At 43.8% G+C, this 17727-nt stretch overlaps 1 protein-coding gene across 1 annotated transcript in view; it reads right to left on the bottom strand.

Moving 5' to 3' along the window:
* Positions 1 to 857: 857 nt before the first annotated feature.
* LOC145396705 (uncharacterized) overlaps positions 858 to 17727 on the bottom strand; it is a 31745-nt gene continuing 14875 nt past the window's right edge. The window contains exons 3-5 of the mRNA XM_080269995.1: positions 4090 to 4162; positions 2077 to 2279; positions 858 to 1141 (exon numbers count right to left, since the gene is read on the bottom strand). Of these exons, the coding sequence (XP_080126121.1) occupies positions 871 to 1141; positions 2077 to 2279; positions 4090 to 4162 (547 nt within the window). The 3' untranslated portion in view covers positions 858 to 870. The remainder of the gene's footprint in view (positions 1142 to 2076; positions 2280 to 4089; positions 4163 to 17727) is intronic.

Genomic DNA, 17727 nt, shown 5'->3' with positions numbered 1-17727 from the left:
ATGTTCTTAAGCATTACCACAGATTACATACTAACCTTGAATTGCTGCGCATTTTGAGATTCATGTTTAAACTGATGTCAGGTGTGATGCATAAGTGTAGTATCTTATGCCATTTTATTTGTCAAATAGGATGTTTTTGGCTGTTTATCATAACTTGCAGCAGTTCCTGGTAAGTGTATGTGCACCTGTTTAGCATCAAAATTGTCATGTTGCATATGGACACCCTTGTCAGTATATTAGAGCATAGGACTGGCAGATAGTAGGAACATAGAGCAAAGCATGAAATTATAATCTTGTAGTGAAAAGTGTTTGATCTTATTTTCAGGTTATGTGTGTATAATGATAAGATTGTCCCTCATAATCATAGTCTTAAAAAAACACCCAAGCTGTCATAGCAATTCTTCAGTCCTGTACAAAGTTCTTGGAATGTATACAGTTTTATTTGATAGTCTGTTGTACTGTATTTATGTTTGAAGTGGTTATGTTATGTAACATTTATCCCTGTACATTAAAGACAGTTCCTTGGGTATCTTTGTGTGTGTTTTGAATAGTAATGTGTCTTACATTGTAATAGGTCAGAGCAAGAAAGAAAGTAATTTTGTGACAAGGCATTAATGACAAGGTAGCTGGTTGAAAAGTCATAGTGGGATATAAGACTGCTCATTGAATGAAGGTGTAGTTAAGGTTGCTGCTGGAGAAAAGGTTAATAATAAGGTCGTTTGGTTGAAGACTTGTCACTTTGTGTAAGGTCAGTGATTGAAGGAAGGTAATTTTGAATAAGGTTGCAGTTTGAATAAAAGATTGACGGGTGGAAGAAGGTCATAAAGAAGAGTAAGGTAGCGATGTGATAGGTCATGTGTCAGGGAGGGGTCACAAGGGGCATGATGGAGTGTATGGCAGACGAGTGAAGAGCCCGGCTGTGGTGATGAAGCAGGACCGATCGACAGCAGGCGGGAGGAAGTATGGTGGACAGCAAGATGGTGCCACCACGGACAGAGGGTCGGCTGGGGAGTTACGTTCACCACCACTGCTGCCACTGTTGTTGGTGCTCCCTAGCAGGTCCTTGTCCACCCCAACACCCACGCCTACACTTTGCCGCAGCTGCTCCAACCGCATTTGGTTCTGACGTTTCCACTTAGTTCTGTTGAATAATGACAATTATATTGAACACTTTATAGGAAGTACCTACTTTTGAGGCAGCAAAACAGGTGCTGTAATGTACTAAATTATCATAATCGGGGGCTGTTTTCCTTATCATCTTCTTTTGGAAGGTTACAGTACTTCTTTTGCAAAAATAACTGCACAGGTGTTGGGTGTGATTCAACTGACTTGGTGAACTCTTTAACCTTGCTCGGTTGCTGACATTGTATTAGGGCCTTATTCATTCCCTCTGTGCAGAACAGCTGTCATGTGATTGGCAGGACTCACCTTATACAACACTTCCAAATAGAGTGGAGTTAGAGGCTCTTATTCCATCAGTTCTCCTCCATTCATGAATGCCTGAATTGCATCTCGTCTATCACTAATACTCTGGTTGCTGTTCTGAACCGCTTGTATCTCCCTCCTGTTAAAGCAGACATGAAGCAACCCTCTAGCTATACACACTCTCCCCTTTTTCTATCCAGCTCTAGTGCAGGGGTTAGCCAGTACTCCTAGTTTTTCATATTTGCACCTCAGGAACTGACTTCGTCAATGTCTTTCCCATTGCTGTGGATCTAGTTTTTAAATGCAGTGTGTCCAGCCATCATAGAGTGCACATAGTCGTATTTTGAATCTTATTTCGCATTTTACAGTTTTCTTTGAAAAGGACAAATTTTGTAGGTTCAGGCTTTTTTTTTTTTTTTTTTTTTTTTTTTTTTTTTTTTAAATAGTAAAAACACACAGACACTTAACTCTGCTTACTTCATTTGGACATGATTTTTTTTTTTTTATATATCTTCACGTTGAATGCTGAGCCATAGCAAGAGGTTAACAGTAGAATGTGGTGTTAGTCGGGAGGAGGTGCAGTGGGAAGGATTTAAAGCTGTACCTGCAAAAGGACAGAAACCTTAATCAAATTAAGGCGAATATACTCACCTGCGATTCTGATACCATGTCTTGACCTGTGTTTCGGAGAGGTTGAGCGCTTCGGCCACATCAGAACGGTCAGCTACACTTAAATACTTCTGCAGACGGAACTTCCTCTCCAGGTAGGCCAGCTGTGCGTGGGTGAAGGCAGTGCGGCGACGACGGGGCTTCTTTTTGTCTATATTGGTGGTGTTTGTGGTCCCGTCACTTGGCTGAGGAAGGAGATAAGGTCTGTGTTGTTATTTGATGTTTCTTACTGCATGGACTTCAGTGTGTTGACTCTAACTTGATAAAGATCTCCAACCCCTGCAACTTGGTTGATGGACAAATGTCGGATTGGAAGGTTGATTTGAGGAGTTACCAAGGAGATGCATTCTTACCTCATAACTAAGGCTTACTGAATTACCTGCAACTACACCTTACTGAGTTGTGGGAGTGCCCATGTTCCATCAGATAAAACTAGCTATAGTTAGTCTTCCCAGCTCATATTACCAGCTTAGGTACTGCTTGGCCCGACATTTCTTGGGACGAATCCCTATTCATTATGTTGCTTAGTTGCAACTAAGTTGTAATCCTGGCTTGTTAGTGCGCTTATGGAGTGAATGCTGAAACAACACACTGAATCCTAGCAACAAGGAATCTCCATGTATTACATCATGGCTGATGGAAGGATTGCTGAAACCAACAACAAACAGAATCCCAGCAACAACTTGGCTTGTTTTGGGATGCTAATTTGTTTTATCAAAATGTTTCAAAAGCCACTACACCCGCACTTACAGTACGAAGCATGTTGTCTGTGTTGTGAATGGCGTTTGGGTGTATGTGGGAGCGTGCGCGCATATGAGCACAATATTTTACCAGATTTTAACCAAACATAACAGTTGAATGGGCAAATGAATTTGGATTTTTTGGGGAGTGGGGAGGGGGACGCTCTGCGGCCTTTGGTTCCATCTTCCATATAAAAAGAAGCCTCTTGTTTTCGAAAGAGGTCAGGGACAAAGGGCTAGATCAGACGATGACCTAGCATAATCAGCTTATGCTTTAGAAGAAATCTAAATTAGGCCAAGCTTGGTAGAGGGGTTGAGGGTAAGACAAGTATGAAGTCATTCAGTTTTGAGAGTAGTGAAGAGTCACGGTCAAAGTTCGATCGGTCTGTGTGTGTGTGTGTGTGTGTGTGTGTGTGTGTGTGTGTGTGTAGAGTCGTATATTTGGCCATAGTGTGCGCGCGTTTGCAATTTGATTTTATCGGCGTTTGTGCTTGTTATTTATCGTAATGAAGTGTGTGGGTGTTTGTGTGCAACATTATTCTTATTGGTTGGCTGGTTTTATGTAGCTTTGGGGAGAACGGTAGTAGTGACAAGGCGAATGGAGGCCGTTTATGACGGTGTTATGTGGGTCTCGTCCTTCTGAATGGCACTGTAGTCGTCGTGGCACATTATTCCTAGCGATTTATGATGCATGTTACAACCGGATGAAGGAACCCAAAGGAAATACGCCGCAGAGGCCTTATTGGGTTATCTTTTGATTGGCTTCAAGCACGGCTGGTACTTAGTATTCCTTTTTTTCATGTTATTCGTATTAGTAGTCACATAGTTTGCATCAGGAACATACAAGAGGATATTGAGGTGACAGTTTGCATCACGAACATTGAAGAGGATATTGAGGTGACAGTTTGCATCAGTAACATACAATATTGAGGTGGCAGTTTGCATCAGGAACATATACAGTATACAAAAGGATATTGAGGCGTAATGTGCAAAGTAAATCGCTTAAGAAGAGGTGTTAAGAAACCTCCAGTACCACTTAAAATACGACAGTGGAATTGTTTGAAAGAAAAAAATACACGTCATCGTTATAATGGGGTTAAACTATTTTTGAATTTGAACTAACCGTTTTAACGCCATCTCCGCCTCCCTCCTCCCCCATCCCTTCCGTCTTATCCTCCCCCTCTGGTGAAGGTGAGCGGGAGGTTGTGGTGGTAGCTGTGGTGGTGGCTGTGGTGGTAGTTGTGGTAGCTGCAACATTCGCCCTTATCATCATGTGGGTAGAGGCGGCTAAGAGCGAGGCGGTGAGGCCTGGTAGGGGTGAGGTGAGGCTAGAGGGAGGAGGAGGGGAGGGGAGTGAGGGTGTGGTGGCGGTGGTGGTTGGGGTTGTGGGGGAGTGTGGTGGTGGTGGTGGAGTTTGCCGTTGTTGCTCTTTGTCGTCATCGTCACCATCTGTGGAAAGAAATTTGTGTTTAATACCAGTTTTTCATTATTTCAGGTAGAGTATCCTCTCTCTCTCCCTCCCTCCCTCCCTCCCTCTCTCTCTCTCTCTCTCTCTCTCTCTCTCTCTCTCTCTCTCTCTCTCTCTCTCTCTCTCTCTCTTTCTAAATTATGTCTTTCGTATTAAGCGTTTAGAACAATGCTGTAAATTGATTAATGTTGGAGGAACTGTTGGAATGCCGATCGAAGGGACGCAAGATCGACCCAGAAAGAGAGAGAGAGAGAGAGAGACTTCCACTAGAATCACTGGTATGCACCCATACGTGAGACTTTTTGTATGTATTCAGTATAAACGGTAGGTATTGGAGGCCAAGTGGTGGCATGTGAAGATGTGGTACTCCTGTTGCGCATCATACCCTAACCGGGGCCGCGGGATCAAAATAGTGTGTCCAGAGAAAAAATATAATAGTTAGTTATGGGATTATTATTATTATTATTTATTATTATTATTATTTTCATTACTACTACTAATTATTATTATTATTATTATTATTACTACAACTACTACCATTATTATTATTACGCTTAAGACAAAACGGTCCCTTCACGGAGATGTTTTGCTCATGTCGACCTGTCGCCTTTTGAACTCCAGTACCCACCATCCATGCTGAGTACCGTGCATTCTAGGATATGTTTAGTACTAGTATGTTATGGGAGTGTACGTTTTATAGGGGGTAGTCCACTGCTGTGTATTTTGACCACCACCTCGAAATATATAAAAATTTGCAGTTCATTATATTTGCTGTACAGTTACATTTTTTTTCTTTTATTTTTGGAGTCAGATTTTAAGTGTGTGTGTGTGTGTTCTTACCTAATTTTTCGTACCTAATTGTATCTTTACAGGAATGTGTGTGTGTGTGTGTGTGTGTGTGTGTGTGTGTGTGTGTGTGTGTGTGTGTTTCAAATGAGGGTGTGTGGCGTAGAACAAGAAAAATTAAATCTACTTTGTTTCAGCGTCATTACTTGGGTCATTTGTTATAATGGATGTATCGTGTCAACAAGAAGAGTCAAGTTAAACACACTCCACGCACCGCAACCCCGTCCAAACAAACACAATGGCCGTGCACCCCTCCCCAGCCACCCCTTAACTCCCGGATCATTGTGCCTCAAGTGGTAATAACACAATCGAAAGGCAAAAGGCAGGTCGTTAGCCAAGTCGACAAAACCAGCTTGTCACAATGGCCACCAGAGGGGGTTGGGGAGGGCGACAAAAAGCCCGCCATTATTTCAAACATTATAAATCCGTTACGCCTCCTGCAGTCGCTACTCCCTCATAATCCCACTTTTTTTCTTTTTTCTTTTTTCATATTTGCCTTCACAACATGGGTCAGTATTTTTCTTTTTATTCATAGAGGTTTTTAGGGCAATGTTTCCACTCTTTTTCCCGCGCCCTTGTATGGCAGTGTAAGCTGATCCCCCTTTGCCTGAGAGAGAGAGAGAGAGAGAGAGAGAGAGAGTTGTGAAAGGAAGTGGCAGTACAATGGCAGAAAAGTTTTGACTTGCGCGAACGCTGATGTGAGGGAGTTTTCTGAATGAAGTTACACCTAAGACGAATTATAAGGTATGACTCTCTCTCTCTCTCTCTCTCTCGAGCCACCCATATCCCGTGCACCGTTCCCAAACTAAATGATACCGACAGGGGGTTAGGAAAAAAAAATTAAGTTACATTTGTTTGTCTACATCTACAGTAAAAGTAGATGCTTTGATCCCGGAAAGGATGGCCACAGATTAATCGCGTCCATGTCACCCTCTCCTCTGCCATCAGGCTGCCCTGTCTCCTACACACACATCCCTTTCTCATATACCACTGCACCCCATCCCTCCATCTCATCTTCTGCTCCCCCTACCCTTCATATCCCTCACCCCCTTCACCTCGCACATACACACTCCTTGTCAGTCTCTTAATATTCTCCAACTAATGTGTTTCATGTAAATGTATCTCCGCCCCACAATATTAAGTTACCCTGTATATAAGCAAACCCGTCCACGTTTCTCGACCACGTGACCTGCGTCGGGCCGTAAACCCGTCAGAAAGAGAGGAGAGAATGGGTGTGGTAAGCAAATGAATGAGTGGGATGGACTGGATATGTGCATGGCGGGACTGGGTCTGGGAAGTACACTCTGTGAAAATGGGTGTCGTGGGAGTAGTGGTTTTAGTGTAATGAAGGTGTAGTTAAGGTGTATTTCAAAACATCCTCCAACTGTGTGTGTGTGTGTGTGTGTGTGTGTGTGTGAGAGAGAGAGAGAGAGAGAGAGTAAGGCATGAGACAAGAATGGGTCGGATGAGTTGTGACTGTTCTTGTGGTGGTGGTGGGTGAGGGGGGCATGACAGTTTACCCTGTGAAAGTGAGTGCTGTGGGAGTGCAATGAAGATTTATTTCAAAGTTTTCTCCAAGCAGAGTAAAACAACTGCGTTCCTTTATTTCCCTGGCTGTCTTGCAACGCTGGTGGTAAGAATCTGTTGTTTTGTTTAATTTCCTATTCTCGGTCGTGGGTTGAACGAAGCTGGGCATTTAATCTGGACATTAGTAAGTTACAGGGCGTTAGACTCCATTTACTCTTAACTTCGCCTAAAATTGCCATCTCTAGTATGCTGTTGGAAAATCGTATCAATAGATTATTCTAGTCATGAAGAAGTGCGATTGAAAGATATTAAGTTTTCGATGCCTTGTACGTAGTGATTTTTTTTTTTTTTTTTGCGGGGGGGGGGATCCAAATTATTTTACTAAACGAATGAATCTTTTTGGTTAAAGGGTTAAATAAAAGGCATACTGTAAAAAGAAAATAATGAGTAGAGTCTAAAGTTTCTGCTGAACTGAGGTGCTTATTTGGTTTGGCGCCAAAAACAAATAAATAAAAAGGAAAGAGAAAATATTCAGTTGATAGAGGTTCAAATTACGTGATACATTGAAGTGTTTGGTGGTGCATGTGAAGGAAAAAAGTATGCGAAAAGAAAAGTAAATAGTCCTATAAACCATTGATGATATAAAGTGCTGAATTAATGTGTTTTGTCTGTTGGTGTTGCCTGACTGACAAATATAGGAATAAACAGTATGTGAGAGGATCAGAGTTTGTCAGAGTTGAAGTGTTTATCATGTGTGAAGGTGAGTAAAATGGTAAACACTAGATTCAAAGTTTGTGCTAAGTCGAGATGTTATCTGAGGGTGTTGTATGGTGCTGTGTAAAAGTATTGCATCATTATCAAGACTTTTTTTTTCACCAGAGGATGGGGTGAGGTAGGGTGCAGAGGGCAACAGTTACTGAAGACAAACACTAGATAAGGGATGCAGAGTTTGTGCTAAATTGAAGTGTTTATCTGGTGGTGTTGCGTGATGCCGTGTCAATCTGTCGGTCTTTCACACGTAATGTTCCGGAATATATGTTGAGTGACAGCTGGCGGTCGGTTCGTCAACGGAGGAGCCTTTGAATTGACAGCCTGTAGGGGATCCGCGCCCCATTGTGGTCCCTCGCAGCAGATTAAGTACTAATGAACATTATCACAATCAAAACTGTTGGGGCACACACGGATTTGGGTCGGGATTCAATGCGAGTGTAGTTTTTTATTCGGTTTGTTTGGCCCCCGGACTGACACGCCCACCACCATTCACTTTCGCGCCGCCCGCCATCTTGTGCTCCCACGGCCGCATTCGGACACGTAGTGAGGAAGCAGACTTTGGCTTCGTTATTACGTATACCCGTTTGCTTGCTAATGTTAGCGTCGTATTTACAATTCTCAGTGTAAGATCGGAAGGAATTTGAGTTGTTTTATAGCTAAAGTATATGTTAATGGAGAAGAAAGGGAGGTTAAGTAGAGTTTAAGTCAGCGCGCGCAGGTCGGGACAGCGGCTGGGCGGGCTGGAGGGAGGGCGCTATTGACTACCCGACTTGCCATTGTACCTCACCACCGTCCCATAATTGTATGCTACGTTTCATTAGTCCGCCGGTGCCTTTTCAGCGGCCGACAGCGGGAGACTGAGAGCATGTATTTGGCTGCCCAGCACGAGGAGGAAGACGGACAAGAAGAAAGCAGAGGGAGGGAGGGAAGACGGGGAGAAAAGGGAGTAGGGAGATTGACTGACTTCGGCTTACTTGTCAATGCTTTGGTTCCCTCTCTTTCTGGTTCCCTCCCGTCTTGCTCACAGCCAATTTATTCCCGATCCTTTGTCAGGGCAGAAATCGCTGAACATGTGGGGTCAAAAACTACGCAATTCCTTTTGATGGACAATGGTGAAAAACTCGATTAAAAGAAATATGTTCTCACGCAGAGCTGAATGGTATTTGATTATACTGATATTTCCACATCAGTTTAAGGGTGAGACATTGTGTGTGTGTGTGTCATTGCCCGATTAGAGATAAAATAGTATGCATTTGTGGTTCTTGAATGGTTAATAGGCAGACTAAAATTGTATCAGTCGTAACCAGATATTTTAATCACTTCATAACAATGACTTTTTCCTTGATGCATCCAGATTATTCATTTTTTAAAGCCAGACCTCCTGCTGAAAGGTATTTGAAGGCTCTGACCCCTCCAGTTCAAAGTCCCTCCCAAGAAAAGAATTGACAAAGCAAGAATAAAATAAACGAGACGACATGATTGTGAGAGGGTTAAGGTAGGGATCGATAACCTTTTAAATAGAGTGAGCCAGTATACGGTAATTGTCAGTATTTAAACGGCCGTGTGTTGTAGCAATGATTTTAATATGGCTGTTTCAGGTGTAAGTTTTAGCCCCAGCAAGAAAAACGGAGCGCTTTTTGAACCGCTAAAAGATGTAGGAATGGGGAAAAGTACAATGTTGAATGTATTATTATTATTATTATTATTATTATTATTATTGTTATTGTTACTACTACTACTGCAAAACAGCAACAAAACCAACTTCTGCTGCTGCTACTACTACTACTACTACTACTACTACTACTACTACTACTTCTACTAATTATTATTATTATTATTATTATTATTATTAGGGTACGGTAGGGCGGGACAGGGTAGGAAAAAGTAGGATGGTAAAGGACAGTTCATTACAGGGTAGGAAAAATAATTGTTCCCACACACAGTCTCTCACATACACACGTACTCTTGACTTCCTCCCTGTAGTGACATCCCTCCATCTTCAGTTGTCCATTTCCTTCCTTCCCTTTTTTCCTTTTCCTTCCTTCCCTCCCTTTTTTCTTTTCCTTCCTCCCGTTTTTTCTTTTCCTTCCTTTTTTTCCTTCCTTCCTTCCTTTTTTTCATTTCCTTCTTTTTTTTTCTTTTCCATCCTTCCTTCCTTTCCTATTTCCTTTTCCTTCTTTTTTTCTTTTCCCTCCTTAATTCCCTTATTTTCCCTCCTTCCCTTTTTTCTTTTCCTTCCTTCCCTTTTCTCTTTTCCTTCCTTCCTTCCTTTCCTGTTTCCTTTTCCTTCCTTTTTTCTTTTCCTTCCTTCTTTCCTTTTTTCTTTTCCTTCCTTCTTTCCTTTTTTCTTTTCCTTCCTTCCTTTTTTCTTCTTCCTTCCTATTTTCTTTTCCTTCCTTCCTAGGGACACCCCTCCATCCTCCTTTTCCCTCCCTATCTCTCTTGCTTCATTTCTTCCTTCCCCTTTTTCTTTTCCTTCCTTCTTTCCTTTTTTCTTTTCCGTCCTTCCTAGGGACACCCCTCCATCCTCCTTTTCCCTCCCTATCTCTCTTGCTTTATTTTTCTTCCTTTCCCTTTTCTTTTCCTCGTTACATTCATCCCTTCTTCGTGTCAGTCTCTCTTGCTTTCCATTCTCCTTTCATTGCCCCTTTTAACTTTTTTCATTCTTTTTGTTTTCAGGAAGAACTGGATGAGAAAGAGCAGGAAAGGGAGGAAAAAGAGGACAGGCCACAGTAGTGAGGTAGGAAAATTCAGGACAGTTTATGTTATTTTAATACGTTTTCCTTAGTTTACTATCACTATTATACCTTATTATTTTCGTATATGCTATAGTGTTTTTTTTTTTCTTTGGACCCACCTTCTCTCTCTCTCTCTCTCTGCCCAGACGATTTTTCATACCCTGGGTCCTTTTTTTTCTTTTTTTTTTTTTTTTTTTTTTTTTTTTTTTTGAGCTGGGAAAGGGGAGGGAGATTTTATATAGAGCTCTCATAGATCCCCTTCCGTCTTTCCTGAGCTGAGTAAAATCGTCTGTTAGTAGCAAGAATAAAACTAGAATGGTACTCAGTAGAGCGCATACCTCCTCCAAGGCCCAACATAAAAACGCCCTATCTCGCAATGGTAAAAAAAGTGAAAAAAAAAAAAAAGATCCTGGATCCGCACATTTATCCGGATCCGCACCAAAATTTAATGGAGTGTATTCTGGGCCAAGGCCCATTCTTGTGCCAAGTTTCGTGGAAAGCCGTCCAGTAGTTTTTGTGTAATCTTGCTCACAAACCAACCAACCAACCAACCAACAAACAAACGGACAGGGGTGAAAACATAACCTCCTTGGCGGCGGTAAAAATCGTCGTGTTGAAGGGGTTGAGAATGGACATGGCTAGATCCCCCATTTCCGTCGCATAAAGAAGCTCCCTAACACTTTTTCCATACCGATTTATTTCTTCATGTGCCGTTTCAAACATAGCTTCAGTTTTATGCAGTCTGGGCAGATAATACGTGGGAATAAATAGGTTGCAAGTGACAATTAATGCGTGATAAGCAAAGTAAATCGCTAAGGAAGAGGTGTTAAAAAAGCTCCCCCACCCAACGGGAATATGAGCCAGGATAATATATAGGGCGGTACAGGGTGTGGCAAAAACTTGTTCCCACGCACAGCCTCTCACGTACACACGCTGCCCTCTTGACTTATTCCCTGTGGTGAAACTTCTCTCTCTGTCCCTCCTTCCTTCATTCCTCCTTCTCTCCCTTCCTCCCTCCCTTCGTCCTCTCTCCCTCCCTCACTTCCTTCTTCCTTCCTTCCCCCTTTCTTCCTTCCTTCCTTCCCCTCTCCCTTCCTCCCTCACATCCTTCTTCCTTCCTCCTTCTTTATCTTTCCGTCTTTCCTTTCCAACCCTTATTTTTTTTCCTTTCCTCTCTATGTTTTTTTTTTTTCCTTCCTCCCTTTCTTCCTTCCTCTCTTCTTTCCCTCCTCCCTCCCTCAGATCTCTTCTTCCCCCCTCCCTCCCTCTTTCTCCCGTTCCTTTCCATGTCTTTGCCTTCCTTCCCCCTCCTTTTTTTTTTTTCCTTGCCTCCTTTCGTCTCTCTCTCTCTCTCTCTCTCTCTCACCATCCTTCCTTCTTTTTTCCTTGCTCTTTTCTTTCATTTTCCTTCCTTCTTCCCATTGCGTCTTTCTCTCACTGCTTTCTTTCTTTCTTTCTTTCTGTTATCTTTCCTCATTTGCCTTCTTCCTGTTTCTTCCAAATTTCTTCCTTTCCTATTGTCTTTTCCTACTTTTTTTTTTTGTATTTTTTCATTTTAGCTCGTATTTTCATTTTCGCTTGGAGAGAGAGAGAGAGAGAGAGAGAGAGAGAGAGAGAGAGACCTGGTATTAAGTGCCGCTAAAATCACGATGAAGGTCTGTGTGTGTGTGTGTGTGTGTGTCTTTGTCTGTGTGTGTGTGTCCGGAGTTCTGTGACTTTTTATAACAATAACTATGAATGTTTTTAGCATACGTTTACAGCTTCATTTGACTGCTCGCGTGTGTGTGTGTGTGTGTGTGTGTGTGTGTGTGTGTGTGTGTGTGTGTGTGTGTGTGTGTGAGTGAGCGTGGGAGCGATCTCGGAGGGGGAGGGAGGCGAGGGAGAGGCAAGTGAATTGGAGGAGGTGGGAGGCTGGGAGCGAGGGAGGGGAGGGAGGGAGTATGGTAGGTAGATATATAGGTAAGAAGAAATTGAGAGAGAGAGACAGGGAGGGAGAGGGAGGAGGGCTGGAGGGAGTATGGTAGGTAGGTATGTAGGTAAGAAGAAATTGAGAGAGAGAGAGAGAGAGAATCCTTAACCCCTACAGCTCTTGGTCTCTCTCTCTCTCTCTCTCTCTCTCTCTCTCTCTCTCTCTCTCTCTCTCTCTCTTTTAACTCCCAACATCATTTTACTAAAGAAATATCCGTCCGGCAGTAAGGGCAAAAACCAATTACTTTTTTATTTCCATTATTATTTTTTATTTTTTTTATTTTTCGAAGTTTGAAGGACAAGTAAATGGAGGTTTGGCCCATTTATCTGGTTTATTTTATTTTTATTATTTATTTATTTTGTCTGGGAAATTCACTACTCTTCGTCTTTAGTGTTGTGAGGAGATGACTGTAGTGCTAGTCACGAAGAAGTGCTGTGGAAAGGATGAAGAGCAGCATCTGTTGTTGTTATTATTATTATTATTATCACTTTTTTACTACTACTACTACTACTATTATTATTATTATTATTATTATTATTGTTATTATTTATTATTAATCTGTACATGGATGGGGTAATAAAAGAGGTACAAGGTAGGGTAGTGGATGTTGGAGTGGCCCTGGTGAGAGAGGATAGTGTTTGGAAACTCCCTGTACTGTTGTTTGCAGATGATACTGTGTTGTTGAGTGAAGACGAAGGGGAGCTGCAAGGCTTGGTGGATGAGTTTGAGAGAGTGTGTAAGAAACGGAATCTAAAGGTGAATGTAGGGAAGAGTAAAGTGATGGTCTCTGAGAGAGGTGAAGTCAGTGAATGTACAGCGAGGTTGGATGGTGAGGAATTGGAAAATGCGAGTACGTTTAAGTACTTGGGTAGTGTGATGAGTAAGGATGGAGGTTTGGAGGGTGAAGTGCTTGAAAGGGTACAGCAGGGAAGAAAGGTTGCTGGTTCTTTGAAAGCAGTAATAAGAAACAGGGAAGTGAGCATGGAAGTGAAAAAGTTACTACATGACAGTATTGTGATACCAACTCTAACGTATGGAAGTGAAGCTTGGACGTTGTTGGAAGGACACAAGTCAAGATTGAGAGCAGTGGAAATAAGTTATTTAAGAGGAGCCTGTGGAGTCACGTGGAGAGACAGGCTGACGAATTAGGATATAAAGGAGCGTTGTGGTGTGGATGTGGATGTGATAGGAAGCGTTATGAGGAACACACTGAGGTGGTTTGGCCATGTGGAGAGGATGGAGGGTGAAAGACTGACGAAGAGAGTGTATGTGAGTGAGGTGGAGGGGGGAAGAGAGAGGGGGAGGCCGAGGATGAGATGGAGGGATGGGGTGGAGAGGTATATGAGAGAGGGGGGTGTGAGTTGGGAACAGGGCAGTGAAATGGCGGGGGACAGGGCGACTTGGAGGCGATTTGTTTGTGGCCACCCCAAACGGGATTGAGGCGTCTGGCAATAGATAGATAGATAGATTATTGTTATTTTAATTATTATCATTATTATTAGTCGGTTTTAGGCCTTGTGTGTGTGTGTGTGTGTGTGTGTGTGTGTGTGTGTGAGAGAGAGAGAGAGAGAGAGAGAGCATATACGCGTCCAGTGGCGTGTGTTAATTTCCCCTGGTAATTAAAGTCAGTAGTTCTGTTGTTAGAGGCACGAGCTGTTGTTAAAACGCCTTATTATACACAGCCTGGGAACTGAATATGAAGAGCAGCCAGGCGTGGACAGATGGATTGATTGATTGATTGATTGAAGGGCATCTAGGCGTGGACGGATTGATTGATTGAAGGGCAGCCAAGCGTAGACCGATGGGTTGATTGATTGACTAGCGCCTGTCATGATACACTTATCCTGGGAACTGAATATGAAGGGCATCTAGGCGTGGACAGATGGATTGATTGATTGGTTTGTTGATTGATTGATTGATTGAAGGGCATCTAGGCGTGGACAGGTGGATTGATTGATTGGTTGCTTGGTTGATTGCTTTATTGTTTGGTTGATTGATTGATTGATTGAATGATTGGGTGATTGGTTGATTGTTTTAGTGGTTGGTTGGTTGTGTTATTATTTGGGTGGTTGATTGTTTTATTGATTGGTTGGTTATTGATTAGTTGATTGATTGGTTGACTGATTGGAAAAATTTTACCCTTTTAGTACGGCGATAGCAATGACCCTCTCCAGCGGACAGATACCAAACTCTCTCTCTCTCTCTCTCTCTCTCTCTCTCCCTCTCTCTCTCTCTCTCTCTGGACTTTGAAAATCAGTCTGGTAAATTTTCAGCTCAAACACTGATTTTTGTTTTATTTATTTATTTATTTATTTTTCCTATAGATCAGCGTCACACACACACACACACACACACACACACACACACACACACACACACACACACACACACACAATCAGCGTTCATTATTTTGCCGTCGTGGTGTCAGTGAGATTACGTGAGACTTGCGCGTAATTCACCACGTGCTCCTCGATCCCACGCGCTCCACTCACGTGCTCCTGCATCCCACGCGCGTCCACCTCATTACACGCGGTGGAGAGAGTCAGGTAGCGCGTAGGACAAAGGCGCGGCGGGTGTGGTGACTTACGGACTTCCTACCACTTGTCGCCACCCTTCCCCACCCCCTGTTACTCCACCCCCCCCCCCAGGCCAGGCATGGGAACGGCACACCCCAGGGGAAATTCTTTGAGAGAGAGAGAGAGAGAGAGAGACGGATGGAGGGAGGGAGGGATGGAGAGAGAGAGAGGCTCCATATGCAGCCACTACACGCTACTAATATTCACACCTCACACTACCACACCATCGCCCATTACTCTCTCTCTCTCTCTCTCTCTCTAACATTCACACCTCACACTACCACACCATCGCCCATTACTCTCTCTCTCTCTCTCTCTCTCTCTCTCTCTCTCTCTATCTATCTATCTATCTATCTACCCATCTTTCTATCTTTACTCCATAATGTATCTTTTAGCATTGCGTTTAGTAGCCTTCTCCTCCATATCATACCCCTTTCATCGTCATCATTTTTTTCTGTTATTCTTTTTCAGCGCAGGAAAGAATGAACCCAGGGCTTAAAGTGTAAAAAACTAGAATAAACAAAACCACATTCAAGATCCGTTCATTCCGTTCCATTTCCTTCATCATTTTTTTCTTATTCTGCGTGTTTCCCTCCTCCTCTTTCCCCTCCTCTCTCTCCTCTTGCTACTCTTTCGTATCCCATTTACACTTCTCTTCTCCACCTCATCTATTCCTCTGGCTGTCTCTTCCTTTGCCTCCCTTTCTCGTCCTTTTCCTTTCTTTCCTTTCATTCTTCACTCCCTTCCCTTTTTCTTCCTTTTCGTATCCTTCTTTGTTTCATTTTCTTTTGTTTCCTATCCCTTCCCTTCTCTTTCACTCCCCTCCCTCCCTCCTCCCCATCGTGTTCTCCCTCCTCCTCCTCCTCCTCCTCCTCCTCATATGTTCATCCTTCCCTTCAACCCTTCCTCAGTCTCATTTACGCTTCTTTCCCTTCCCTTCCCTTCTTCTTCTCTTCCTATCCCTACTCCCATCTCACCTCCCCATACTTCTTCCTTTTTCACGTCTTCCCTTCCCATCCTATTCCCTCTCAGCTCTTTCACACTTTCCTTCCCTCCTCTCCTCTCCTCTCCTCTCCTCACATCCGCATTTTTTTTTCTTATAATTTCTTCTTTCTTCCCGTATTTTCTTGCCTCTCTCTCTCTCTCTCTCTCTCTCTCTCTCTCTCTCTCTCTCTCTCTCTCTCTCTCCCCCTTTTTTCCTTCTTTTCTCCCTCATATACCTTTTATCCTTTTCTCTCCAAATCCTCCCTCCCTTCTCTTCTTCCTCTTCTCTCCCCTCACTTACCCTTCCTCTCCTCTTCTCTCCAGATCCTCCCTCCATTCTCCCCTCTTCTCCCCTCTTATTTAGCCCCTCTCTTTTCTTCTCTCCACGTCCTCCTCTTTTCTCCCCATCTCCCCTCGTCATTCCCTCCCCCCCCACTCTTCTCCCTTCCTCCCCTTTTCTCTCGCCTCTCCCCCTCTCACTCACCTCCCCTTTTTCTCCCCTCACCTCCCCTCTCTCTCACCTCCTCTCCCTCTCCCCTCACCTCCCCTCTCTTTCACCTCCCCTTTCTCTCCCCTCACCTCCCCTTTCTCTCTCCTCACCTCCCCTTTTTCTCCCCTCCCCTCCCCTCTCTCTCCCCTCACTTCCCCTTTCTCTCCCCTCACTTCCCCTTTTTCTCCCCTCACCTCCCCTCTCTCTCCCCTCACCTCCTCTCCCTCTCCCCTCACCTCCCCTTTCTCTCCCCTCACTTCCCCTTTTTCTCCCCTCACCTCCCCTCTCTCTCCCCTCACCTCCTCTCCCTCTCCCCTCACCTCCCCTTTCTCTCCCTTCACTTCCCCTTTCTCTCCCCTTACCTCCTCTTTCTCTTCCCTCACCTCCCCTCTCTCTCCCCTCCCCTCCCCTTTCTCTCCCCTCACCTCCCCTCTCTCTCACCTCCCCTTTCTCTCCCCTCACCTCCTCTTTCTCTCCCCTCACCTCCCCTCTCTCTCCCCTCCCCTCCCCTTTCTCTCCCCTCCCCTCCCCTTTCTCTCCCCTCCCCTCCCCTCTCTCTCCCCTCCCCTCCCCTTTCTCTCCCCTCACCTCCCCTTTCTCTCCCCTCACCTCCCCTCTCTCACACCTCCCCTTTCTCTCCCCTCACCTCCCCTTTCTCTCCCCTCACCTCCCCTCTCTCTCCCCTCACCTCCCCTCTCTCTCTCTCCCCTCACACACAATTGACTCTGCTCAAGTACCACCAATCAGCTTAATCACCCTTACTCAACTCTCTCTCTCTCTCTCTGTATTATCTGTGTATCTATCTGTTTATCTATCAATATACTTTCTTTATATGTCTGTCCCTATCCTATAAATGTCCCTCTTTTAACGAGAAAAAATTTATATGATCTGTGTGATATAGTTTCTGTGTGTGTGTGTGTGTGTGTGTGTGTGTGTGTGTGTGTGTGTGTGTGTGTGTGTGTGTCTCTCTCTCTCTCTCTCTCTCCTTTTGGCTTTTGTATATAAGTGTCCCCAGCGCTGCTCATTAACAGAAAACGTGTCACCAACTCAATGTGTGTGTGTGTGTGTGTGTGTGTGTGTGTTATAAATTTCCACGCCAGTGATTACAAAAAATATATACGGTTTATGGAGAGAGAGAGAGAGAGAGAGAGAGAGAGAGTTGGACTGAGATGGGGTATACAAGTATGTTTCACGTGAATCGAGGAAAGTGTGTGCGTGTGAATGAGTGGAAGTGGACCATGAGTGTGAGAAAGTGTGAAAGAGAGCAAGAGTAGCAGTGATTTGAATGTGAGAGGCGAGGAATGAGAGGTGAGTCAAGTCTGTGTGTGTGTAAGAGAGAGAGAGAGAGAGAGAAGTGCAAGGAGCGAGGAAATTACAAGTACTGTATATGTCTAATTGCCTGTCAATCCATATATGACTATTTTGTAAATGTAGAATCGAATCCGTGAGAAAAAAGGAGGGGAGGGGTATTGTATGTGTGTGTGTGTGTGTGTAAGGGATTTTAATGTGTTTGAGTGTGTCAGG

This window comes from Coenobita brevimanus, chromosome 4 (genome assembly GCF_032717465.1).
Source record: "Coenobita brevimanus isolate Jiangsu-jjx chromosome 4, ASM3271746v2, whole genome shotgun sequence".
NCBI lineage: Eukaryota > Metazoa > Arthropoda > Malacostraca > Decapoda > Coenobitidae > Coenobita > Coenobita brevimanus.
This window is presented reverse-complemented; position numbering and strand designations above follow the sequence as displayed.